The 27,475-nt window shown below is 33.8% G+C and overlaps 1 protein-coding gene across 1 annotated transcript in view; it reads right to left on the reverse strand.

Annotated features, from left to right (window-relative positions):
• Nucleotides 1-817: 817 nt before the first annotated feature.
• LOC118188970 (gamma-aminobutyric acid receptor subunit alpha-6-like) overlaps nucleotides 818-27,475 on the reverse strand; it is a 102,594-nt gene continuing 75,936 nt past the window's right edge. Inside the window, exons 7-9 of the mRNA XM_035359501.2 lie at nucleotides 18,144-18,305; nucleotides 6,111-6,358; nucleotides 818-1,264 (exon numbers count right to left, since the gene is read on the reverse strand). Of these exons, the coding sequence (XP_035215392.1) occupies nucleotides 905-1,264; nucleotides 6,111-6,358; nucleotides 18,144-18,305 (770 nt within the window). The 3' untranslated portion in view covers nucleotides 818-904. The remainder of the gene's footprint in view (nucleotides 1,265-6,110; nucleotides 6,359-18,143; nucleotides 18,306-27,475) is intronic.

Genomic DNA, 27,475 nt, shown 5'->3' on the forward strand with positions numbered 1-27,475 from the left:
CCACCTCAGTGCAGTTTGGCGAATTTTATGGAAGAAAGAGAACCTACATATTATTACATACATAGCCTATGTTTCTATTATATATTTATGCCAAAGGCAAATAAATGTAATTGTCCTCTTTCTTCCATTAAATTCGCCAAACTGCGCTGAGGTGGTTGCAGTAATATATAAATACCAACAATTTAACGTCTTACATATTAAAATTATGATAAGCCTAGTCACAAACGGGCTTTTGTTTTTGTTGTGAAAATTTCGTAGCGTTTGCTTTGAGAAAGAATTCGAAACATTATTTCTTTAGCGATTTGGCGGCAAATAATATAGTCCTGCAGAAATTTCACCTTTCTTTCTTCTGTTACAGGAAAATCTTACAAGCGCGCATTTTAAAATCGTGTTTAAGAAAAAAAAAAAAAATAATAATCTTAATTTTTATATAAAAGCTGTTGGAACTTGGAATACAACAAGAAGGTAAATTGCGACTTTGGAAACTAAATGTCATGTGCGTGGTTGCCTGAATAATTGTTATGCTCGTGGTTGCCAGGGTTTGGTGTATTCTGAAGCTTTGGCGATTTTTGCGAAAGTGGTTGCGATAATACGTTTAAGTACAAAATTGTTAGCAGGTTTATGTATGTAACTGCAATAAAAATAAATTTACGTTTATCATTTGAATACAGCACCATTTTCATATCTTAAAATTTTCTCTGAAAGAGATTCATTAAGAATAAAAATTTCCTGTATTCATATTCTGAAGTCTTGACATAAGTACAATCATATCTTTAAAATAAAGTAAAATCATATCTTAAAAAATATTCAAGTAAAATTATATCTTTAAAAAATTTAATATCATTTGAGCATAAACTGTATAAAATTACTTCATTAATATGCTTTTGAAACTTGCATAAAACGTTTAGACACTATTTTCGCCATTCTCGATTGGGGCAACAATTTCGTCGTCCATTATGTGCAAAAAAAGAGTCCAGTACATAACATTAAGCACGGCGAATGTCACTGGGAATACTATGCGGGCGTAGCTGTCAACTTTACTGGCTATATGCCTGTTTTTATAAACTTTCTTTAAAGAAAGTTTGCCTCCAGTAAAAGGCCTACGTCTTAAAGAGAACTTTTGGTTCTGCATCAATTGTTGCAGTTGCATTTGTTGTTGTAGAAGATGCTCCTCAGAACTTTTTTTCCGGCTATCTTTCCCAACGGTTCTTTGAAATCGTACTGACGTGAAACCACCAGCTGTTTCTTTTACTGGAGAAGTATCCTAAAAAAAGAAATATCATAAAATATTAAAAACAACCCTATGGTTTCTAATAGACTAAGCCAGCGGTTCTCAACCGGTGGTACGCGTACTACTGGTGGTATGCAAAGAAACAAAGTATGTTTAAATATTAAATTCAAAATTTTTGGGAAGAGAAAGAAAAATTGATGGACATTTCCTGTGATTAAACTCTAACTGAAGATTTCAAAAATAACACACTTGTTAACTTTTTGCTGAACTCGAAAAAGGAATTTAAAGGCGTTTCAAACAAAGCTGTTAAATTTTTATTGCCTTTTTGCACAACCTATTTGTGTGAGCAAGTATTTTCTTCCACATTTTCTATTTGAAAAAGAACTACAGAATAAAATTAAAATTGAATCCTAATTGACTGTTAAAGTTAAGTGAAATAAGACCAGATATAAAGAAATTGATCTCTCTTAAACAGGCCCAAATTTCACACTAAATTTTAGAATTAAAGTATTATAACTTACATTTTGATAATTAAAATGGTAACCAGTTTTTAATCTAATATTTTTATGTGTGTACATTTAATACAAATATCCCATAGGTTGTGCAAACGACAATATATATTAAATTAGTATTATCTTACTTTGCAGCTATTGCGCAAGTATTAGAAAAACTTATTTTCGAACTCAGTGAATTTTAGATCATTCAATATATATATATATTTATATTGAGAAACAGAAAAATAATCATTGTAAAATGTGGTGGTGATAAGAAAGTTTTTCAGTTCTTGTTTAGATGGTACGAGTTAGTCAAAAGGTTGAGAACCGCTGTACTAGGCTGTTATATAATGTAAGAAGCTTGGATATACTAATGCATTTAATTAACAAAAATATTACTATAAAAATAACTTGAATGAAAAGAAGTAAAACTATCTATTTCGCAAGCATTATACTATGCATTGCAGGAGTTCACTTCTTCCTCCATAATAAATTTTTTACTCAGAATATTCAGGACTAATTTCACAATTTAAAAATACAAGCACTGAATTTGATTATTGGAATACGTTAAAGCACTCGATTATTCGCTTAATGGAAAGAAAGCCACTCTCAAAAACTTTCTGATAACAAAAGAGGAAAATAAAAGAAGGCTTGGTTTGATTTATTTGACTATAACAAAGCAAAAAGGGGCTACCTGTTTAAGAGGAGAGAGGCTTTAGTGGAGAACTTTCTATGGGAAACTGGCTCGTATCCACATTATACATGAGGAAAACCAAGAAAACTGCCATGCAGCGAGCCCGTTCACTTGGAATAGAATAAAAAGAAGGGGGGAAAAAAGAAAGGACGGTTTGATGAATTGATTTTAACAAAATAATAAAAGATTGAATGTTATTTACCTCAGAAAGAATGATTTTGTAGGGGAGTTTTTAACAGAAATTCTCATTTTACGTTTCATACGGAGAAACCATGAAAACCTTAATGCATTTCGCATCTTTTGCTGATCACTGTATAAGGTATTCCCCCCCCCCTTCTTAGGATGCTTTCGTGGTGTAATGGTCAGCAGTCCCGGCGAGGGCAATGCTCATTTTTCAAGTCTCCTGCTTCGAAATAACCTAATGTCTCTACAGTGGCGCCCGAACTAAAAAAGGTGGTGGACGAGGATTCTCCACCACCAGGATTTGGCGATTGGGTCTCCTAATCCCCGGTCGCCCTTTAAAAGAGGGAGTATATAAGGTATTTCTCCCGCCTTCTTAGCATGCCTTCGTTTTGTAATGGTCAGCATGCTCGGCGCGTATTCGAGAGGTCCGCGGCCGAAGTTCCGGCGAGGGCATTGCTCATTTTTCAAGTATCCTGCTTCGAAATAACCTAATGTCTCTACAACTGAATCCGGAATTGACGACCAATGTCCAGTGATTATATTCAGTCTACTAGTGGTGGTAGAATGGATATATATATCTACAGTACAAATAATTAAATCAACAGCACTGAACTTAAAACAATTGAGAATCTATGTAATTAAGTAATAAAATCGAAACAAACGTGATATTTAACTCTGAAGTAAAATTTTTATAACGGGCTGGGAGAATTCTATGGAATTTAGAAAAAAGAACAAAGCCGTGCAAAGTTTTTGTGGAAAGATGCATATTTTTTTCCCCTTTAATGTATTAGTCATTGCGTTTAGAATCGTAAATTAATTTTTTTGAAGATTATTTTGCAAATTGTAAAATTTGCAACTATAGGATAGTTCTGTTACGTATGTCATAAAGAATAAATTCGATAAAATAGAACGCAATCGATCACTTCCATCAGTAATTTTATGACCATATTCATTATTTCGATAATTCATACTATAATATTTCCTGTTACTTCTAATTCTAATAACTCTTAACTCACTATATTTTGCTAGTTTCTTTAATCCACACTGCCGTTTTTACACTTCAGGCGTACTAATTAAACTATTTTAGATTATTATTTTTTAATAGCTAAATAATTACACTGTAACCTCGAAGACTGTTTTCTTTCATGGACAATTTTCAATGTGGGAAATGAGCAATTATTTGCTGTGAATAAACATAACGAATAAATTCCTCACGGCCAACTCTTTTTTTCTTCTGAGCCAGTTACCAATGTTTAATAGTTTTGCTCGGGATTTCACCATTCACTTTAAATTGCATTTTATGTCTACTCATCTTCAGAAATCTGATTGTTAATTTTATTCTGAAGGGAAAGGCTACGTTTTCCCTTTAAGGTCAAAAGAGAAACATTTTTATCAATGTTTAATCCATTTATCTTAACAATATTTTTGTATCATATTATATCTACTAAGATTAACTAATACAAATGCTAGTCTTACCAGAGTTGGATTATCTTGTAGGGTTCTGCTGCATATAAAAGCTTGTGTTAATACTAAACTGGAAAGGAATTATCGCTTTAATCTGGAAAAAATAACCGAAGTTATATCTAAATGAGTCGATGTACAAAACACAGAACTCCATTCCATAGATTCAAGAAACCGAGCTGAAATACTACAGAAAAATCGATTTCAGATATATTTGTAAAATTTTACTGCTTAAATATTTCTAGTTTAAAATGGACTGCAAGCCGCTTTTTATACAAATAACAGATAGATATTAAAAAAACCTCGGCTTTTGGGGTAACTATGTGCAAAATAAAATTTTCAAATATATGGTTAACTGCTTTAATTCACAAAAGCATGGATCTTAAAAGTGACATGTGGTGCGAAATATTTAAGCCAAAAGATTATGTACATCAATATTTTTAAGTGATTTTAATTTCCGTCACTTTAGGCAAAACAACGGGAATAATTGCAACAGTTGAGATTCTTGTATGGGTGTACAATTTTATACTGGCAATAAAATTTGTTACTGTTTTATCATGTATTTAATATTTAAAAGAAAAAATAAAATACAGTTATCTCTTAAATTATATGTTTAGCGCACTCTCCTGGGAGATTACTGATGTTATGAAAGTTATGAAACTTAAACATATGGTTTTTATTTTGAATAAAATATATGGTTTTGCTATAATTCATGGACTATTTGTGAAGTAAAGGGATGCTGCTATAATTTTGACTTATACTGTGGTGCGGAGAATTTTGACAATACTTCTGAAACTTCGAATGAACCGCTTGGAACACGAGTGATGAAAAAAAATATAAAAGATATCCGAAGACATATCGCGGTTGCGTACCTCAGACTGGGAACAAATTCAAAGAAAAGCATTGAAAGGTATTTGGTGATATCATCGAGACCAAAAAGATAGGCTCTGTACGTTTAGATAGAAAAGACCAAAGGTAAAGATGAAACCAAAGAAGGTAAAAGACGAAACCAAAAAAGATGCCAACTTGAAAAATGTAAGGGAAGTCCTATTATGTTTTGTACAAAATGCGATGTAACACTTTGTGTGAAATGTTTCCCGTTATATCATACTTAAATATTGCAAATTTTCTCAATAAATATATAACAAAGGAAGTTTAGATCAGTAAAATAAGTTTTCTTTCTTTTAAATCTTTTTAGTTAGATTTAATTTCGCAAAAATATCATATTTTTTTAACTAAATTCGTAATTTTGTAAACATAAGATCAGAGGGCAGTTACTTATTCTTTTATTACCAGAAGCGCCCAGCGATCTATTTATATATTACCTATTATCTGAATTGTTAATTATGGTAATTGAATAAAACTTCATAATTACTTTATTTACGATATATGAAATATAATTAAAAATATTTTTCAAAAATTTTTATTTTAAAATAATTTGGCGTTAACTGGTTAAACGGCATTTTTAATTATTATTATAAGGTTTGAATGTGTTGTGTAGATAACTGTTTGATAACCTTTAGATACCGAGATGGAAACAGAACAAATGGTTAAGAAGAACAAATTTTATACTACCTCAAATGAACCAAATTTTATACTCCCTCATGTTTAACTAGGAATAGCAAAATAATTACAGAGAAATTACTCTAGTTTATATAAGACTAACAAGTTATTAATTATTTATAGAACATTAACTTGGAAAAAGACTATTCCGGATAATCAACCATATGGGCTAATAAAGCTATCCCTCCCCGAAAAAAAAAAAGTCTACCCTCCCGCTTCCAATGTAGAATCTTAACAGGCATTCTTCACTGCAGCTGATTTTATTTTTAAAAACTGAAGTTAATCCTTAAGTTAATCCGAAGAAACACTAATAATGAATTCTAAAGTCGATATAACGAAACAAATTGCAAATGAGCAAGCATTATCAAAAGGTAAAGAATTTACTGCAAAAAGCACTAAATAACAACTACTATGTGTTAACAACTTGCTTGCACACGCCATCAGATTAAATTCCTAAACTATAAATAACAGAGAAAACAATTACCGCTGGCTCCGCGATTGATCCTATAGCATCTTCTTTCTTTTTCTTTTCCCTATCGAGTTCCATTTGCTTCTTAATTTGTAGTTTTTCGTAGTTATCAATGAAATTAACAAAAGCGTACTCCACTAAAGCTGCAAATACAAATGTAAAACACATAACGACGAACCAGTCGATTGCAGTGGCAGAGAAAACTTTCTCTCTTCCTCGACCGCCGAAGCCCATTGTTACCATCGTTAAAACCGTAGTAGCACCTTGAACAGAGGTTAAACATGTCAGTCCTTTTACAAGACATAAAAAGGTTTCACTCTAAAAACATTAAAAATATGAAATAAGTATGAATTCTAAAATGCATGAAGATATATTCTAATTTTATATGACAGCTTTCTTCAGAACATAAAAAAAATTAACGTCTAATAAAAACGACTGCCAATGTTTAATATTAAAATTACAAAGATTTTTTGTTTGCTTTTTTTCGGAATATCAGGTCTCATAGTTTTTCATGGCTTAGAGCTTGTAAATGTATTTCAATGAATCTATCCCATAATCCTGAAAAGTTCAAAGTAATAATGATTAGAAGGTCATCTAGAAAACGAGTTCGCGAAATACCTTGTTTCTCTGATTCTAAGACGTACTTTTTGTTTTTTTCAAATAAACATCTCTAATTAAAAGAAAAATTTTAAAATTTTTTATAAAATAAGCTTTGTTTAAAAAATATAAAATAGTAATAAATAAAAGCTTGTTCGCTAAATAGCAAAATCTCTTAATCGAACTATATTGCCAAAATTATAAGCCATTATTTTTATACATTTATGAAGAGCGTCTCACGCCCTTATTATTTGTGATATAAAATTGAAGATAAATTTTGTAAAGAAACTACTTAATCTCTTCTCTTATTCCCATTAAACTATAGGATAAATTATTTTTCTCCTTTTAATTCTTTAATTATTGACTTTAAATAAAAGCTTATTTTATAAAATTTTATTTTCATCTTTTTAATCTCAATAACACTTTGTAAGGTATATTTTAAATTTATAACAGTTATTTTAAATTTATTTCCTATCCTTCCTAGCTTCAGCTTACAACTTTCTACCAGAATGAGTTTTTAGAATTGCTTTAAGTGCAAATGAGAAGTAAGTCAAGTTCCACTGACTTCGCCCGAGAGAGTTAGGATTCCTGAACAGCGCGCGTTTGCCTTTGGGCTACATCTCTTTGAAAAGGGCCGACTGTTAAATCTTTTTTGAGCAAAATAAAGGGTAATTAATCCTTCTTGGGTTTACGTTTCTGTTCTTGGACTTAAGCGATTATTAGCTTAGTTCACTAGGTTCCTCGACATTACTTTTAACAAGATAAATGTGAGGAACTCTACAGCGTTAGACAACAAAGTATTCAACTGAAAAATAATTTGTATTTCATGTATTCAGACAATTTGCACTTTATTTAAAAAGTTACGAGATCGTAATTTTAATTTGAAAGATGAAGGCTGTAGCAGCTGCCATTGATGGGCACTGAAGAAATCTGTATTCATTATAATTACAGATTTCTTCAATGCTATGTTTGATGAAAATATACTATTCATAAATTGGCGAATGCTTTAAACATTCTTCAAATAATAACAGTGTATAAACTCCTCGGAAAACTCGGCTGCATTACTCACTTTGGTATCCGCCGGAAACATCGCAACAAAATCATCGCGGACGAAAACGTTGCGGGGAAAACAATGCTACGTGAGAATATCATGGGAGAAAAGGAAGGAGAAAATATTGCTGTTATAAAACAACGCAGTCGAAAATAAAATGTTTCAAAAGCATAGCTGTTTTAAAACATCCTGGTAGAAAATATCGTGGTAAAAAAATAAAGTACCTATAAATCATCGCATGACGATGACTTCATGGATATGTGTTTCTCAGGCTTTAAAAACTGAAATGTATATTCGTTTAATGATTTCTGAGGTTAAGAAGGAATGGCCACTTTATTTCATATGTAAATGAAATTAACTAATAATTTTTTTGATAAAAAGGCAAGAAGGAAACTTAGCATTGAAAAACTGTGAAATGAGAGAAAATTAATGTTACCACGCATAACAGTTAATAGAATTTTAAACTTATGTAGCTATCTGTTAAAGATTAATTTTTAATTAACTTCTTTTATAAAGTTGCATTGATAGTTTTTCATGAAACATAGTCTGAAAATGATTATAAAAGGAAAGATGTGAAACTGCATGACGTTATCCACATTAAGATTATTTTATTAATTATCAAACTCTTAAATTATTTTCTTTTACTTTGTTCATCTGATATTCTTTTAGTAAAAATTAAACCTTGTTGAACATTTTGCCCCTTCTGAAATACACTTCTCTGCTGAAATGCCTTCCACTGATAAAGCGATAAAGTCTCTGAACACAGGTAATTCGATCCAACGAATGAGTTGGTTGCATGAGATTATTGTGGTTTTCCTAATGAATAAAGTGGATACAGTGTCCTTAAGAATTCCGCATTAATGACTGGCGACCGTTGCCGAAATTTTTGCCAACGGCCAGAAATTAACTACTTAGATTTATATACTTTTGATTTCAAAAATATTAAAAATTACGACAAAACAACAGGCTTAAATTTTAACGCTATTTAATTAATTCACTGGGAATTTAACATCTTGAAAGGAGTTACTACTCACAATCAACTACACAGAATTAAAAAAAAATGTACTGAAGTTAATTACATACTGGAAGAAATCCTACTTTCCATTAATTCATAAATAGAAAATAAAATTCCAAAATATTACATTAAAATTTCTCTGAAAAAAAGGAAAAGGACATTAACTACCAAATGAAATCTCTGGTTTTATGTTGCAAAATGATTTTATTATTTTAAATCGAAAGTAGAATAATGCAGGGAGGTAAATAAAATTAGAGACTTGTTAATGTGTAAATAATGCCCTGTTTCATGTACACCTTTTGTAAGAGAATTCTGACTCTTTCTTTTACTATCAATCTAATTTAGCTTCCCACAATGTTTATATTTGTCCCACAATGTTTATGTTTGGGTATAGACTATTGATTTTAAACTTGCTATTTTCGTTTTCCATAATTTTTTGTCAGAATTTAAATGTACATATTCAGTTTTTAACGTTTAAAGTTAGCGTTGATAAATTTTTTACCATCTTAGTGGTCTTTTCCCATGCTTCACTATTTACTTTTTGGCAAGCCTAATTTTTGCTATTAGCATAGTAATCTTGTTCTTGAAGATTCCTCTTTCTTTCTTTCTGTCGTCAAATTTCTCGCTTACGCCATTATTTCGACAACCTACGGATTGTTTTAATTCAAAGTACATTGTCTAGTTTGACTATTTCGGCATTTGAAAGATTTTCATAAGAAATGACCACTCCATACCTTCAGCGCTCCACGTTTGGAAAGCTGCAATACTGCGCCATTTTCATTTTGGTTCCAAGGTTTTTGTCACTTTTACTTTGTTCAGAAATTCTAGTAAGTTTTTTCTGTTGCTTTATTTTAATTTATAAAGAAGTTTCTCGTTTTTTTCACTTTTATAATGTAGGTTTGAGTGGCATTTTAACGTTTTTCATATTATTCTGAAAAATTCGTTTTACATGACTGTTAGCAATGCGGCAAAATTTGCTACGGAAAAAGATTTTGAAATTTTACGGTTAAATTGACTGTTGTATTTTCTCTGTAAACTGATGTGTAGAGAACCAGATTTTTATTTTACATTTTTGCTTTGTTTGTAATTTCAATTTGTTCAAAAATGTATTGCAGTATTTTGTTTTTATTCTGTAGGCTGAAATCGCGTTAGGATATTTACTTCGCTCTTTGAGAATGTGCAAAAATGTAATTGTATAAAAGCTGTTTTTATTCTTTTTTATGTTTGTATTATACAATTATTATATTATTATTTTTATTTAGAGATCTGACTTTTCAAATAAAATTTATGATTTATAGAGATTTATAATTTTAATTGTCTTCAGTTTGTAAGGATCTTAAGTTTTACTAACGTTTATTTTATTTTAAATCTTTACTATCACTTCTTATTTTCTACTTCCGGCCAGAATTAAAAGCTTTAACTTATTTATGCAAATTTGTCTTGCGAACGCCAAGTACTTAAGTTGTGGCTTTTTGCCAAGCAAGAGAGAGGAAGGAGCTATTAGAAGCAGGCCGCTTGCCATAGTAGTTTTACTCGGTTGCTGGTTGCCTTCAAGGCCAGAGGTTTAATCCTCTTGATAATTTTAAACGTATCGTAGTGTTAGCAGTTCTCTGTACTACATACGGCTTTTTGCTAATATACGGCCAATCTTGGAGTAGGCACTTGTTTGATTAATCCAAAGTTAAGTTTAGTTAATATTTTTATATTCTTACGTTCAGATCACAAGTGGTTGGTCTCTGTATTCCGAAGTCCGGAAATCATTGTAAAGAGAGAAAAATAAAGGGTTTCGTATACCCTTCCTGTGATATTGTCTACTTCCCAAATTTATTGAACATAGCTTTAGTAAGCTCCCTGTTCCGAGTCAGGACATTTAATGTTCCCAAAGCAAGTAAGGAGGAACACAGAACCTGATAGTGGCGCCCGACGAAGAAGAATAACCATGGCCGAGTTTCAAGAAGAACCTGTGCTGCCTGCAGAAGCGGCGCAGAATCCAGAAATGCCAGCTGCCGCCCTGGAAGGATTTGGTTACATCGTCCAGACTATGCGCGCATCGATGAAACCAGAAGCAACATTTAATGGAAACTCACCGGTAACCAGTTTTTTGGGAAAATTGGATGACCACTTCATGCTGTATCCAGTGCATGAGTTCCAGAATGTCACCTTAGCTACCAGCGCTTTGAGGGGCCAAGCGCTTAATTAGTTCAAATGTATAGGCAGAAGCCTCTTGGGTCAAGCGGGAAGTCCCACCTATACTTACGAAAATATTAAGACCGCCTTAGTAGAAGCCTTCCCTGTCGTAAGAGATCGTGCAAGATTAGAAGCGGAACTTTTCAGCATATACCAGAAACGAATTGAAAATCTCCCAAGCTTTATTTTAAGAAAAATTCACGTCTTCAAACTCTTGTATGGAAACCGTCCGGATCCTGAGATAATTCAAGTGATTTTGCCGAGGTTACTTCCCCAAGTACAAGACTTTATTGAATTAAGGAATCCGACTACACTGGAAAAGTTATTTGAGCTAGCAATCCAGTTTGAAAGTAGAAGAACGGCGGACATTGAAAGAAGACGCCAGTATGAGCAACGAAGCCAATTTGGTGCGCCAAGACCACAGCAAAGTCAAGAACACGGCTACGGAAGCAAAGCGAATCAGTGGGCAAGGAAACCCGAGTATCCAAAAACAACCGGCGAACATCGACCTTTCAATAGTAAGCCAGAAAAAAAGTCTGAAGGCCAACGGAAAAAGAAGGAAGGCATGGAAAGAAAGAAACAAAATTTAAACTAAAACGGATTTCTGCTGACGGGAGGGTGCGGAAATCCGAAGGCCAAGAAAACCCCTCTTCCTTCAAGTTAAATACAGTTATGGTGAAAAATTTGACTCTTCCAAAGATTGAAGTGTTGGTGAATATCATCCCAGCCACCGCACTCCTGGATACAAGCGCGCAGTGTTCCTGTGTGGCAGAAGATTTTTTTAGGAAGTATTTCCGTAAATACCGCGTATATAATTCGGATAATACGACAGTGTTAGCTGCGCAGGGAGAAAGATGCAAGTGCATAGGTAAATTACCGTTATACATTCGTATCAAGGACGAGCAAGTAAAGATTATGTTTTTTATCGTAAAGAATTTGCAAGCACATGTCATCTTAGGGATAGAGTTAGGGATCTTAGGGATCAGAGGCAGAAGCAACGCTGGATTTTAACGAAGCGTCCCTTAAGCTGACGATGAAACCAGTTCGAGAAGAAAAAACAGAACCACCAACGTTAAACCTCGACCACCTGCCTAAGGAAGAGCAACAAAAAATTCGACAAGTGGTAAGTGAATTTGCTTCTTTATTTAGTGATATTCCAGGATTTACTCAAGTTACTAACCATAGTATCGACACCGGAGATTCACTGCCAGTTCGCCACAAACCATACCGATATGATAAGAATAAAGAAAAAATTATAGAGTGGCACATTAGAGATATGTTACGTAAAAAGATCATAACGCCCATCTCAAGTAGTTATGCAAGCCCGGTTGTGTTATGTAAGAAAAATAATGACTATCCGGTAACACATCCAAAAAGGTGGCGTTTTGCAATTGACTATCGTAAATTAAACTCCATGACTAAATATCCGGTATATCCGTTACCTATTATCGAAGAAATTCTAAGGAACATAACTTCTACCAAATACATGACTACTTTAGACTTAACGACTGGTTATTTTCAAATAGGGGTTAGACCGGAAGATGTGCCTAAGACTGCTTTTATAACCAAGTCTGGCACTTATGCATTCCTGCGTATGCCGTTTGGCCTTTCAAGGGCACCGGCAACATTTCAGCGATGTATGGACATTGTGCTAAGGCCTGTTCTTGGAAAGTCCACATTTATCTATTTAGACGATATCATTATTACTAGTGATAATCTGGACCAACATGTACAGGATTTAAGACAGGTGTTTTCATTATTAAATGAGGCCGGTATAAAAGTTAATGTCGAAAAGTGCAAATTTGCAGCCCCTGAATTAAAATACTTAGGTTACAAAATATCTCAGAAAGGAATCGAGACAGACGAATCAAAAATAATCGCTGTGCAAAAGTATCTGCCGCCAAATACGGCGGAGAAGCTCTCTTCTTTTCTAGGACATTGTTCATATTATAGGTTCTTTATAAAAGATTTTGCAGCTATTGCTGAACCATTGTTAAAATTAAAAAGGAAAAAGGCAAGATTCTCGTGGACGGCCGAAACCAATAGTGCTTTCGAAAAATTAAAGCAAGCATTAACGCAAGCCCCTGTTTTGAAATTTCCTGAAAATGACGAGAATTTAGAAATTTCAGCGGATGCTTCAGATTATGCGGTAGGAGCGGTACTTTCGCAAAATCAGCAGCCCGTGGCATTTTTTAGTCGAACTTTAAATCAAACACAAAGAAATTATTCCGCGACTGAGAGAGAGCCACTTGCAGTTCTGTTAGCAGTGCAAAAGTTCCGAGTCTATTTTGGAAGGGCGCCAATAACAGTGTATTCTGATCATGCAGCGGTAACTAGATTGTACTCAGGGAAAAACTTATCCCCAAGGTTAATAAGATGGGCACTCAAGTTACAAGAGTATAATCTGGTAATCAAGCACACCCCCGGAAAGGAAAATATCGTAGCAGATGCCCTATCCAGAATAAAAATAGATGAAGAAGGTAATACTGTAAAGGTGGCAATGCTAACAGCATGTACGATAAATTCCCGAGAAACTGTAATAACCGAACTGGGTAAGAATCCTGAATTTAAAAACATTTATGAGTATTTAAAGGATCCTTAAAATTTTAGTCACCAAGATATTGTGGCGATAAGAAATAGGGCGGCCCATTACGAACTAATAGATGGTCTATTATTTTATACAAAAACTACAAATTCCAACAACGAATTTCGACCTGTTATCCCAGCTAGTTTTAGATTAAATATACTGCAGGAGTTACACGACTGCCCTTTAGCTTCTCATGCTGGTATTCGAAAAACCATCGAACGCGTAAGCGAAGCAGTTTATTTTCCTGAACTGCAAAAGTTAACAAGGGCGTATGTCCAGTCCTGCCCAACATGTCAAGCAGTTAATTATATTAATTTCCGCCCGGCCTGGTTTCTAAATAGCATTAAATCCGAATTTCCAAATGAAATAATTGGCATCGATTTATTGGGCCCTTTCCCAAAACGTCAGTTAAATAAAAGTCGGTATCTCCTTGTTATGGTTGATCATTTTAGTAAGTGGACCGAAATTGTTCCCTTAAAACGAGCCTCCGCGAAATTAGTTACTGATTCTATTTTAAATAAATATATTTTAAAATACGGGGCGCCCCTAAAGGTTATATCGGATAATGGTCCTCAATTTGTAAGTAATATATTTGAAGACATGTGCCAAAAACTGGGCATACGTCATTTAAAAATGGTCCCGTATCGGCCGCAATCAAATATAGCGGAACGGGTCAATAGAAGTATAGTGAAAATTATCCGTAGTTATGTTAAAAATTTTCATAAAAGCTGGGATAACTATGTCAATGAATTAGCTTTCGCCTTTAGGACCTCAAAACATGATACAATGGGCAAAACTCCTGCTGAGTTATTTTTAGGCAGAAAGATTATAACGCCGTTAGATAAATTATTTTATGTTCAACAAAGAGCCCCAGAATTTAAAATGGGCGATATAGAAAAATTAATTAAAGAAGCAAAAAAGAACACTGAAGTAGCACAGAGAAAACAGAAACTTTATTATGATATGAAACGACGGGGAGTAACTTATGAAGTAAGAGATGAAGTGTTAAAAATTAAGCATTCACTTTCTTCAGCACCAGAAGATAAAACTGCCAAATTTTTTCCACGATTTGAAGGACCATATGTCATAGAAAAAATAACTCAGGCTGTAGTGGTGTTAAAAGCCAGGAATGGTGAAACATACTCCGCAAACATTGACCAGATAAAACCATTCTATAATCGTAATAAAATGCAAATATTTAAAGATCTTTTGCAGGATCCGGCACGGCAGGCACTGCAGGCACAAGCTCCAGAGGTGGAACAACGACAGTCACAAGGGCAAGCCATTAGGAGGCAGGAGCAATTGAAAAGAAAGTTTCCCCGTTGGAAAATTGAAGGTAACAAGAAAAAGAAGCCGTTCCACCGACCAGAAAAGAGAGAGCACGACCACCCCTCAGAATGAAGAAGGGAGAAGTACGACGAATGCAAAGAGAGCCAGGAGAAATGACGGCAACTATAACCCGGCTCCAAAACGGTAGATCTACCCATCGGACAGGAGTCTACGCAGCAAATGTCGACGAATTGATGAAGGAACACCAGCTGCGGAGGCAAAGAAACAAGGAAAATTTGAACAGCCAGTAACGAGATCCAAGCAGGAACGAGAGAGAGTTGTCCCGGTTCCGCCAAGACCAGCTGCCATCAAACGGCCGAGACCACAGGCAGAGGCTAAAATGAAGGTCTTCAAGGGTGACCAAACTGGAAGGAAAAGAAAGCTCATGGAGGAAGGAACTGAAGGGCGAACCCGCACAAGAAGGAAGATAAACCAAACCGTAATCTTCGCTACCTTCCAGGACTGGGCAGAAAAAAGGATGTCCGAATATCACAAAGATAAGTAAAACTTTATGTTACTTTGAAACCTTAAGTTAATCTTTCATTCTTACTGCAAGTGGCAGAATTCAAGACGTTTTACCTACCTTTATCGCCAAAAAGGCGAGAAATGAGTTGTTACCTATTTTGGTATTATGTTTTTCAATTACTCGCGAGTAAAACTAAAATTAATATATAATAGGAATGTGTAAATACTTGAATATTGTAAAAGTTATTGTATAAAATTTCATTTAAAAGATTCTGGCAAGAAAGAAGTTTTAGTCTGAAAGACTTTTGAAATGTAGTATTTCAATGTAAAAGAATTGGCACTTGCTTGGAAAAGAATAGAAGTTAACAATGTACTACTAATGTATGTTTTAAAATGCGTAAAATTAACGGCATGTTAATATGTCCTTATATACAATGTGAACTGTTATTTTAAACGTTAAGAAATACTGTGATATGTTAAAAGTGAAAGTAATGCCAAAAATTTTAACTTATTCGTGTGACTGTAAAAAGAGCAAACTATTGTGAATATGTGTTAAAGGTTGAATGAATGTAGTTAGGCTCTCTGACGCTACACTTCAGAGTTAACCACTTTCAGAATAGTACCTCACGGTTTAGAGATGAATATAAGGTGTGTTATGAGGTCTTGTTATGTTGAGAATTTTAACACGTTAGTGTTTTGATTGCAGGCGGTAGTGTTGAACACTTGTACATAAACACGTTCATGTTTGGTGTTTTCCTTTACAACACATGTCAGAGAGCACGGGGAGATAATTAAATAACGTCATGAATGAAATAAGAATGTTAAGAGAAATATAAGTATTCACGTTACTTGCCATTTAATTGTGTAACATTTCATTAAACTAGATTTCCTTCCAGATCTCTGGAAGGAACCAGATTTCAACTAAGAACTCCTGTTTAGATGCAGTACAGATGAAAAGTAATTGTCCATGGAGTTGATAATGTAAAAACGACTTTTTTTTTTTTTAAATTTCTAGTTTCTAGTGAGAAATGTTTGTAAAAGATTGGCCTCGCGTTAGATTCTAGAGCTAAAAGTTTTCAACAAGGTCGTTTTAGACCTTAGTTTCAAACTAATTAACTCTGGCGGGAAGTATGTAAGGATCTTAAGTTTTACTAACGTTTATTTTATTTTAAATCTTTACTATCACTTCTTATTTTCTACTTCCGGCCAGAATTAAAAGCTTTAACTTATTTATGCAAATTTGTCTTGCGAACGCCAAGTACTTAAGTTGTGGCTTTTTGCCAAGCAAGAGAGAGGAAGGAGCTATTAGAAGCAGGCCGCTTGCCATAGTAGTTTTACTCGGTTGCTGGTTGCCTTCAAGGCCAGAGGTTTAATCCTCTTGATAATTTTAAACGTATCGTAGTGTTAGCAGTTCTCTGTACTACATACGGCTTTTTGCTAATATACGGCCAATCTTGGAGTAGGCACTTGTTTGATTAATCCAAAGTTAAGTTTAGTTAATATTTTTATATTCTTACGTTCAGACCACAAGTGGTTGGTCTCTGTATTCCGAAGTCCGGAAATCATTGTAAAGAGAGAAAAATAAAGGGTTTCGTATACCCTTCCTGTGATATTGTCTACTTCCCAAATTTATTGAACATAGCTTTAGTAAGCTCCCTGTTCCGAGTCAGGACATTTAATGTTCCCAAAACAAGTAAGGAGGAACACAGAACCTGATAAGTTATGCCGAAATGTCTGTTATGACAACGAATTAAATATCATTATTTTTACGCACGCACATATGATCTGTCTAAAGGTATCAAACTTTTGTAAGTAAAGGACACCGCAAATAAATTAAAACAAAATTAATATATTGGAGGATTTAGGAAGTGGGAGGCCCACGTCACCTGAAGATTTTGGTGGAGGGGCATTCCATTTTAACACAAAGGGTATGAATATTACTTTTTAAACATTCGTTAACGACTTCTATGACTTTTGGAAAACGGTGCCTTTCGCTACTGTGACTTGGCCGACCACATAAATCAGCTTCCAAATTAATAATTTTTGGAAAGTTTTGAATTGCATAATTCCTTCATATGTAATGTTTGTATTATATTTCATAAAACCCCATAACCACTACATAATTTCTTAAAATTCTCGTTATGTTTAGATATTATTACATCAACTTGTAAAATAAGTTACGTCTTGTATGAAAGAACTGCTGAATTTTATATATAGTTGTTATTTCGGTTTTGTTGAAGATTTTCATGAGGTTTCTATAGCCACTCTTAAGGCCCATTTACACTAGCGGAACTTTGAGCCTAGGAAATGCACGCGGAAGTTGCTAGCTTCACTAAATGGCGAAAATGTTACTCTTTTTTTTTTTTTTTTTTTTTTTTTTTTAACTGAAACTGAATATGTACACATTTAAATAAACAGCCTAACTTATAACATTATTCAAGAGTTTAAGAGTTAAATATTCCCTCATAATACGAAAAAATTGCTGTTAAAAAGTTCTCAAACGAGTCTTCAAATTCGCCTGCGTTTCTTAGGCTCAAAGTTCCGCTAGTGTAAATGGGCCTTAAAGTGCTTTAATCACTTGAATTGTTGAAGTCCTGAATTGAATAAGGCAACACCTCAACACCTCCTTAGTATTCAACAGGTATTCTTCTTACAAAAGATACATAGATCACATTAAATACATCAAGCTGATAAGCATATAAAAAGGAATCGCTTTAAGAACGTACATAAATTAATAGTCATTTCAATACTGCGTAAATTACAAAATTATGATAGTTATGAGTGTATAGTACAGAAAGTAAAAGTGAGAGTCCTTACCTACAGCTACACGACCAGCAGCATCACTTCTGTTGATCCAAAAGGACACCCAGGAAGCTCCCACAATCATTGCACAAGGAGCATAGATTTGAAGTATAAAGTATCCTCTTCGCCTTCGAATCACAAAATGGACGACTAATATAGACCGGCGATCTTCCCTGTCTGAATAATATATTTTTTTCTGTTTCGTAATGGAGGTTGAGACAATTTTTGTAAAGTTCATTTAAAAACATATATTAATAAACTTTCATCATATGTTCTTTAAACAAGAGACTTAATTCAAGAAAAAATTATATTCATAAAACACAGAATTCTGCAATCTAGGCAAGAGCATAACATGACTATCATGCTTCAGAGTTTGCATCAAATGATGCGCAAATGTAATTTGTTAAAAATTCCAATCATTTATTTTCATTCGGCTATTGAATTTTATAATTAAAAATATTTGAATGCTACTTTGTTTTAAAGTTTCGTATGACATGATATTGTTACGAAATGTACAGGAGTGGTGAGATAGTTTTAGGGTACAGTTTTAGGGTTGCCATAAAATGGCAAAGGAGGACAGGGTTGCCACATTTGGCGCGAAATCGCCCATTTGAAGACAAAATCGGCGATATACCATGGACGGTTGGAGAAACTTCTGGAACGAATTCTTACCGGTTTTGCCCAGAATGTTCCCGAACACAAGCCGAAAGCTATATAAATCCTGCTGGTCCGCAGTCAGGAAGTGTGCGTCTCTCATTGAGTAAGTGTGTCTCGTCTAGCGAGTCGATCCCTGCGGAGGCGATCGCGTTGACAGCCGGCCAGCGAGTGGCGAGTGGGTCGTCGAGTGCACCGAAAGAGTCTCGTAGAGCATCGCGTTTAGTGCATCGTCGAGAGAGTGTGTTGAGCTCCGGAAACGACTGAACCGAGAGTCAGGAGCTGTGCTCTGTGTGTCGTCGAGTGCATCGCGAGTTGTAGCGTGGAGAGTCTCGAGAGTACGTGGAGTTCTGAGAACGACCAAGCAGAGTCGGGAGCTGTACAGCGAAAAGCAGAGTCGGGTGCTTTGCAGGAAGCTGTCTCCACCGTGATAGCCTGATAACCTGAAGGCTGTGTCGCTGATCGTATCAGCGTGTTTATAGTAGTTCATCGACGACTGTAAAACGTGTTTTGGAGCTGCCTAATTGCGTATTGTCTAAGTAAAGTGTGTTTTGATACTTCATCAAGTGTCGTCGTTATTCACTCCAAATCCCCACGAACCCCGTACGAACGTAAAGGAAGAAAATAACGTAACAACTGGTGTCAGAAAGGAAAAAGAAAAACGTAACAATATGCAAAACGATTATGAAAAATTTAAAAAGCTTATGTATACGCGTATGTTTATTTATATGTTTTGCATGACGAAATTTTAAAAAATCATCAGATGGACCTTGAATTAATTGTAATATAACAACAAATTTTCATTTTAAATTTAATTTTCAGTTACATGAGGAGTAAGTGTGCAACCAGCCTAAATAAGATTTTAGATTGCTTCCTGTTTATTAGCTCCATTAACTCCAAAATATTACTATTCATGCGTCTCAAATAATGTATGGGAGTCATTCTTAAAAATAATGCACATTAGTAGGCCTACTGTTGATTTTGTTAACTTATCTGATTACTGTGTATAGTAACTGATGTAAGTCTTACCCCAGAATAAAAATCTTTGAACCTTCACTAAAACTATACTGTGGTCTACTGGGTATTCCTGCATACTTCAAGAACTTTGATTGCTTGTTGCATTTTTATTGTGAGTCTTAGTAGTCCTGATGTATGAAATTTTGAATATCTTGAGTAATGATATCTGAGGCTTCTTGGAACGGCGATTTCATAATTCTGTCTTTGTTAAAATAACACCCCCTGCAGGATTATGGGAAACAATTATTGTTTCAGCTACAGAAAAAAGTCTCATCCCCCCCCGAAAAATATATATATATATATATATATATAAATTCGCTGGCGACCAATGCGCCTTTAAAGAAAGAGGGGAACCAAATCGGTGACTTCAATCAGGCGGGTAGCAAGAGTAAATTTGCTCGATGATGTAAGCTAAATTTATAGCCAAGTAACGCTGAATTTTAATTTATATACCTAAAACATTATTTTCGTATTTGTTTCAGGTTTTTAAGGAATGAAAGCTAGAAATTGAGACTTTCTTTGGTTTAATTTATGAATATGTTATAAATACATATTGTGGACAACGTTGTTAGAAATGTCTACCACTGGATTTTATAAATACATTTGCAGCTGCCTATTGTGACCACTACTAACATTCATAGATTTTTATATAATTTAGTTACGCTTAGGGCAGAATATTAAAACATTCAAAATGATTGCTTGCTTCCTGTTCTGATTTATTCAAATTATAACTCGTAATAAATTTATAGCAGTAAGGTTGAAAAAGTGAACAGTTTTAAAGGAACATCAATAAAGGTATTGAGTGGTGACAATTTGTTTTGTACTTTTATAATTTCCTTATAAAATTTCATATTAAACGATTTGCTTCAAAACAGAGAAAATATAAGTATCGTTTTATGATACAGTTCAGTATTAAATCAACAGAACTGAAGTTTATTTAATTTGGAAACACTTAATATTATTAACTGTAATTGAGAAATGTAATAAAGAAGCAAGTAATGTCATAAGATACAAATCAGCAGTTGCTGTTGGCTTGGGTAATGACAAAGCACGCGTGGGCCCATCTGCTGAAAGGAATGGATAACTACATTTAGGATATTTTGAGTGAAGCGTTTTCGTACTTACTTTATGCATGGGGAAAATCACGAAAAATTCCCGTAGCCAGCCCCTTCTTCGCGATTTGATCCCTAGTAGAAATACCAGTATTCAGTGATCTTAGGCTTATAAGAGCCTCTGCAGTTTAAATAAAGGAAGTGCAAATTAGTTCCGCAAGATCCTTTCTATATAGTTGTTCATTAAAATTGTTACACCAGGAAGGAAACCAGTTAGCAGAATTAAATTTATTTTAAAAATATATTAGATATAATGAATAGAATGAATAGAAGAATGAATCTGTTGATATTTCAGGTTATTATTTGAGGTACAGAACATCAAACCTCAAGTATTCACCTCTGACAAAATTAACGACTGTTATAAGGTTGGACATGGAGATTAACAGACTTTGCATGATTGGCACGGATTCTTTAGTCTATGAGGCTTCAGCTGTATACCAAAGCCCATCTGCAAATATTGATCATATGTTTTCAATTGGTGAAAGATTTGGAGAAATCACGGCCCAAGGCAGGAGTTGAATACGACGTGTATTGAGGAAATATATGATAACATGGGCAGCACGTAATTTCGCATTGTTCTGTTGAAAGATGAAGAGACAGAGGCTTCGAAGATATGGCAAAGCTAGGGTATTTAAACTTTAGTAATGCAACGGTAGGTAGAAAGAGTACCAGATAGTCCGATTAGAAGCGAACGAGATGTGAATCCATTAGTACCCATGTCACCAATCCTGGTGCTGGGTGACGATGAAGAATGCAAACTTCAGACTTTCACTCTCTTGATTACTTCCACATATGGATACGACTGTCTTGATATTGTAAACAAAAGCGGGGTTCTACAAAAAATATGAAGTCGTGCCTTTGATGTGTCCCTGGTCGTCAATGTAGGCGTTGAACCCTGTAAATGTCAAAGAAAGCTGAAGTAATGATTGCATTGCTGACAACCTGAGGCTGCAGATGTCGTTGCACCGTACATACGTATACTTGGTGCTATGCAACATACATAGTTTCTGGTCCACGGTACGTGATATTGTTGTGCGATCGCTAACAGCGATGCGGACAAAATATATATCGTCTCGGGCATTGGTGAGTAGGGAGTGTCGAGATTCTACAAGTTGCTTCCGGATTTATCGATCGCAAATTCTCAAAACAGTCACTGTATCAACAGTTGCGTTGCGCGATAATTCGCATTTCCGCAATCGAATTTTAAGACGTGTTATTTTGAGTTCTTTTCTGATACGAAACAAATAACATGACCTCTAACACAAAAAAGAACGAGTAAACGTGATTTTTGAAAAATCAGTCTAAATTTCTATATTGCTTCAAAACTAATACTCTTGCCTGTAATATGTGCATAGCGTGAAATGTTAATCATTTGCATGTCTCAGCATGTTTTATCTTTCACACATATTTTAGGTTGGTTCACTGCTTTCTTCATGTGCAGCATTTTTAATGGTTATTACTAATATATAGTATTGAGTGGTTTGATTGATCAACTAATCTAAATGATTCATAGGACATATTCTCTAACAGGAATGACTTTATGCCGGATTTTATAATTTTTAATAATGGAAATTGTTTTAAAATTAGCCCTATAAAAATATTGGAAACACTGATGCTTACCACTCCGTTTCCCAGGGTATCAAACCAGGACGAAACTGTCAGTGTTTCGCTACTTTAGCCACTCGGAAACGCGAAGTTTAGAAGCATAGAAAAATTTCAATTCAAATTTAGTATTGAGATTATGAAAATATTTCAAAGAAGAGAGATGGCTCTCACGTGCTTCGTCATAAACTAATTAACGCGTTTCAAAGGATCTCCCATTTCCAAGTTTTAATTTGCTAAATATTTTAAATGAAATATGTATTTACACGTGATTATATATGTGAGTAAGCAAATTAAAACGAAATTTTTCTATCTCAAATTCTAATCATGCAGTTCTTTCATGAATTAAAAAAAATTATTCTATCTACTTTTAGCACTTTAATTTTTCGCTTTAGATTTTAAAAGATTATGATCTAATTTTTTCCAATATAGATTTTATAAGGTATTTTTAGATAATAATTTTTGCGCAAAAGAGGAGCATATTTGCGTTTTAAACGAAAGAACTCAACATCAGTAAGCCGCTCCACTCTTCAGACTGGAGCGCAGTATGCAACTAATTTTCAGTGACGTTTTGAAGTTTATTTTCCGTAACAATTGGCCACTGTTGTATCTTTGGGTTATAAATTAAATGTGTCAAACATTAAACATATAAGTTTGCTTATTTTTTTATTGACAGCTACAAACGCTTAACACGCATTAATCGATAGGAGTAAACCCGTGTTAGGTACAGAAGGTTTGACACCATTGAAGATTATAAATATAAAACAAAATGAATGATAATAACGATACTCACAAATGCGGTACATGAAGTCATAATCTACAGTTATTGCTCCATCTTTAGATTGTGCTTGAAATATTGACAAATATCTACTCAGTAAAATTCTAGAAGTTGAAACACAACTTTATTTCATGCTACATTTAGCATATTTTGTCAAATAAATTCATGAAGCCGAACAAACAGATAAAATAAAATAAAGGGTAATATGACATTGTAAATCGACATCTAGACTCATCTGTATGAGCTTGTGCAGAACTATGCTTATTTTAAGGCAAGAGGTAAGGCCGATAAAGCACTGCATCGAGCTAATTTCAACTTCGTATCATCAGTTGTTTCCTCGCAAGAACCATCGGAAAATCTTGAGAAGTGATCAGTTGATGGTTGTGTTATTCCTCTATTTTGTAAAACGAGCGGTGACATTTTAACACACTCCAGCCAAAGAACTTAAATAGGAGAAGTAAAGCTTCAAAAGCCAAAGCAACGTCAATGGGAAATGGCATGGTTCAGTTTGAGTTTGTCACGACGGCACCTTTACAGGTTCAAATCTAAGTTTGGCTATTCATTTGCGCATGCGCGTCGAGCAACGTTCTTTACTCCAGCACTTCCGCTAATTTATTTAAAAAATAAAGCTCACTAGAATAGAAGAGAAACACGCCAATATGACAATTAAAATCGCAATAACAACCTTGTATTTAGGGTACATATGTTAAAACACTCAATCGATTTCGAGGGCATCTAAAGGTCCCTCCTTACAGGAGAACGAAATTACTAGAAAGGGGAAAAAAGAAGAAAAATAAAGCATTGGCACAGGAGTCTGAGAAACACGTGGTCCTTATCAGAAACCGTAAAATAACGGATGTCGTAAAAAATACGACGCGCCCGTGCTCAATGCAAAATTGCCAAGCGCGCGTGCTGGAAGATTAATGTTAGTTTTATTAGCTATTTATGATAAATATGAACTCTAATTTCGCTGCTTATAAGTGAAATCTAAAATATTTATCGGAAAACATATTCAAAGCATGCTGAAGATTTTGTAATCAGTTTATAAGAAAAAAGCAATATCAGTAAAACGTATTATTTTTCTGTTGTAAGATCTATTTCTTCTTTTCCACATAAACTAAACTAGATCCTACAATGAACGTGGCAAATCCTCCCACAGGCGAAGTAAATACCAGCATCGAAGAAAGGTGAAAATAACCCTTCATTAATTCTATCTATTAACAGAAAGGCACTTACTTCGTGCTTTACAATAACACCGACTATTTGCAGTGAAACTTAGCATTATTACACAATCAAATTCAAGTCTAAATAGAATAGTGCTGGATTAGCACGTTAAAGTAAGGCTAACTTAGATTGACTCAACCTAACAGGCGTGACAATTATCCGAAATGGCCAAAGGGCGTACTAGCGTAACAGCAGTGTCAGCAACGAAACGTGCGCTGGCTAGCTAACACACGCTCTGACTAAACTCAAGGATTCTGCCGTTTAAATACTCACTTAATTTAAAATTTATATCCTGGCGAGGAAATGCGAGGGGAAGTTGAGGAGTTCAGGAACGATAACAAAATTTGAATAAAATATTAGTTAACTAAAGGAAGCCCTTACATTGTATTTTACAAATTTTAGATTTAATTTTACATGCATTTTATATAAATTGATAAGATTTATCATAATCAAAGGTAATTTTTAATTTGTAAACTATGAATGGAATATTTCTGATTTAGGAACTGTCTTGTGTATTTTAGATTTTGTTGTATCATAAATTATAATAAGACGTTTAGCTTAAGAGCGTTTCTCCTGAAGCATGCACCGTTCGCGTTTATTCGAGCGATGATGACGTAACTCTTTATTACATATGTATGTTAAGTGTATAATTTTGTTACTTCTTCGCTTTTCTCTGTTGTACGAAGCTATGTTTAAGTTAATCTCTGTCATTAAAAATGTTCATTGATGTTACAATCTCTTTATGCTGATATATTTCTTCAGATTTAATAAATGGTTTATAGAAAATTTGAAATGCTGGACTACTTTGAAGTATGTAATAACCTTTACTCCTTCACACTAAAATTGAATAGAGATTATTAAATTCAGTTGAAAGTTATTCCTTTCCATTAAAATTTAACAGAAAGGAATTTTCCGTAATATTTATGTTAAAAAGATTAAGGGGAAGAACAGAATTTGAAATTCCTATTCTCTTTTTAGTTAACGCTGTTATTTATACAGTATGATATGTGAATATAAGATATAGAAATTAATAAAAAATATAAAATCGAATTATTTTTGTTTATCAAAGGATTATGTTTTATGTGTCATTAATGAATTTCTGGTACACTGCGAGGGGAAGGAAAGAGGACAGTTTATATCTCCCGTTCTACTAGGCCGATTGACGAAATTCAACTTGCGTTTTTCATGTCTCGAAAGTGCGACTTAGGATAGATATTAAGAATTATATATAGTGTTATTCTAGAATACCTATTTTGATATAAAATCGGACTTTTTTCTGAAATGACGCTGTCGATCTTTTTTTTTTCATATTTCTTTCGACTCAAATTTTGCCTCCATGCCAAATTTGGAAACATTTTGGTGAGAAATTTAAGGACAAATACGAAAATTTAGTATGGCAGTCTTTTTCTACTTCTCAGTTTATGGCAATCTATTTCACTTTCCCTTTCATTTTGAATGTGCGAAAAAGAGGCCTTGGTTTTTCTTTCTGGGAAATATTTTTGTTTTATGTTATATATTTTAATCACAGTTGTTACTTTTTCTACTTCTCAGTTTATGGCAACCTATTTCACTTTCTCTTTCATTTTGAATGTGCGGAAAAGAGGCCTTGGTTTTTCTTTCTGGGAAATATTTTTGTTTCATGTTATATATTTTAATCACAGTTGAAATTTTTAGATTTGTTTTAAGAATTTTATTTTAGTTGTTTGAGTTGCAAAGGTTAATTATATTTCTTGAAACAATACTTCAAACAAACTTCTGGTACACTGCGAAAAAAACATAAAACTTTTTAGTTTTTAATTAAATTAATAGTTTTTAACTTATTATTAATAGTTTTTAACTTATTATTATAGTTTATTAATTAAATTAATAGTTAATTAATAGTTTTTAATTAAAGACAAGCAGCATATTTTAACCCTGTCAACATGAATTTACAGCATAATAACAAATCTGAACGTTTTCAGATTTCACATTACGCCCAAAAGGACTTTTTTTTAGTGTTTTGTGTGTTAAATTTATTTATTAAATACCATTTTAAATATAATGTCACTTAAACCATAAAATTCAATTCAACACAATATCGAAAAATAATTTTAAAATGAGTGCATCTTTAGAATTTCCATACACAGTCTCGTGCGCTGGAGATAAAAAATGTTCGTTTTCCCCTTACGGTGTTGCCATTCCTGGCTTTGAAATTGTTGAGTTTGTTAATCAAAAATTCTTAAATGTCTGACAAAATATGAAGTCGATAATAAAACAAATTTCAGATTCTAAATTAGGGCTTCCAGATGCCCATATTCGGTGAAAGATTACGTTATTCAAAATTTGATGGCTCTAGGTACCGTTGTTTTATCACAATGCGAGAAACATAGATACATTTATGCAGATTCTTCATTATTTAATTTCTTTAAATATAACACAGGGCGATAATATTTGGTGGCAACAATTTGAAAAGTGATTCGCTGTTTATAGTGAATTGTCAAAACGAAATTAATAGTCCTTCTGGGCTAACGCCCTTTGGGCTAAAAAGGGGGGGGCAGTTTTATATCTCTCGTTCTACTAGTCCTGTCTCGGAAGAGCGACTTAGGATATATATTATATTTGTACATAAGAAGAATTTTACAATTCACTGTAAGCAACACAAATCACGCTAAAATGGCAAAATGTTCTGAAGAAGTAATGGTTAAAAATATCAAACTTTCGATTGGAATCGTCTGCGGTCGCCTAGCAACACTTACTTTTGCTAAGCACAGAAATATAGTATTTAAAGACTTAGCATCCTTTGCAAGAGTAGCGGCCAACTTCTGTGCATACCAGGGTCAGTTGAGATATGCACTGGCGGCAAGAATAACCCAATATAGTTTATTTAGCAATAGTTTGGAATATATCCTGGAATAACTAATACTGATTATTATCAAATAGTATATATATTAATTTCAAATTACCTCTGTAAGGAATTTTGC

Source organism: Stegodyphus dumicola, chromosome X1 (genome assembly GCF_044657685.1).
Source record: "Stegodyphus dumicola isolate Sdum_Otavi_A_Nest chromosome X1, ASM4465768v1".
NCBI classification, from domain to species: domain Eukaryota; kingdom Metazoa; phylum Arthropoda; class Arachnida; order Araneae; family Eresidae; genus Stegodyphus; species Stegodyphus dumicola.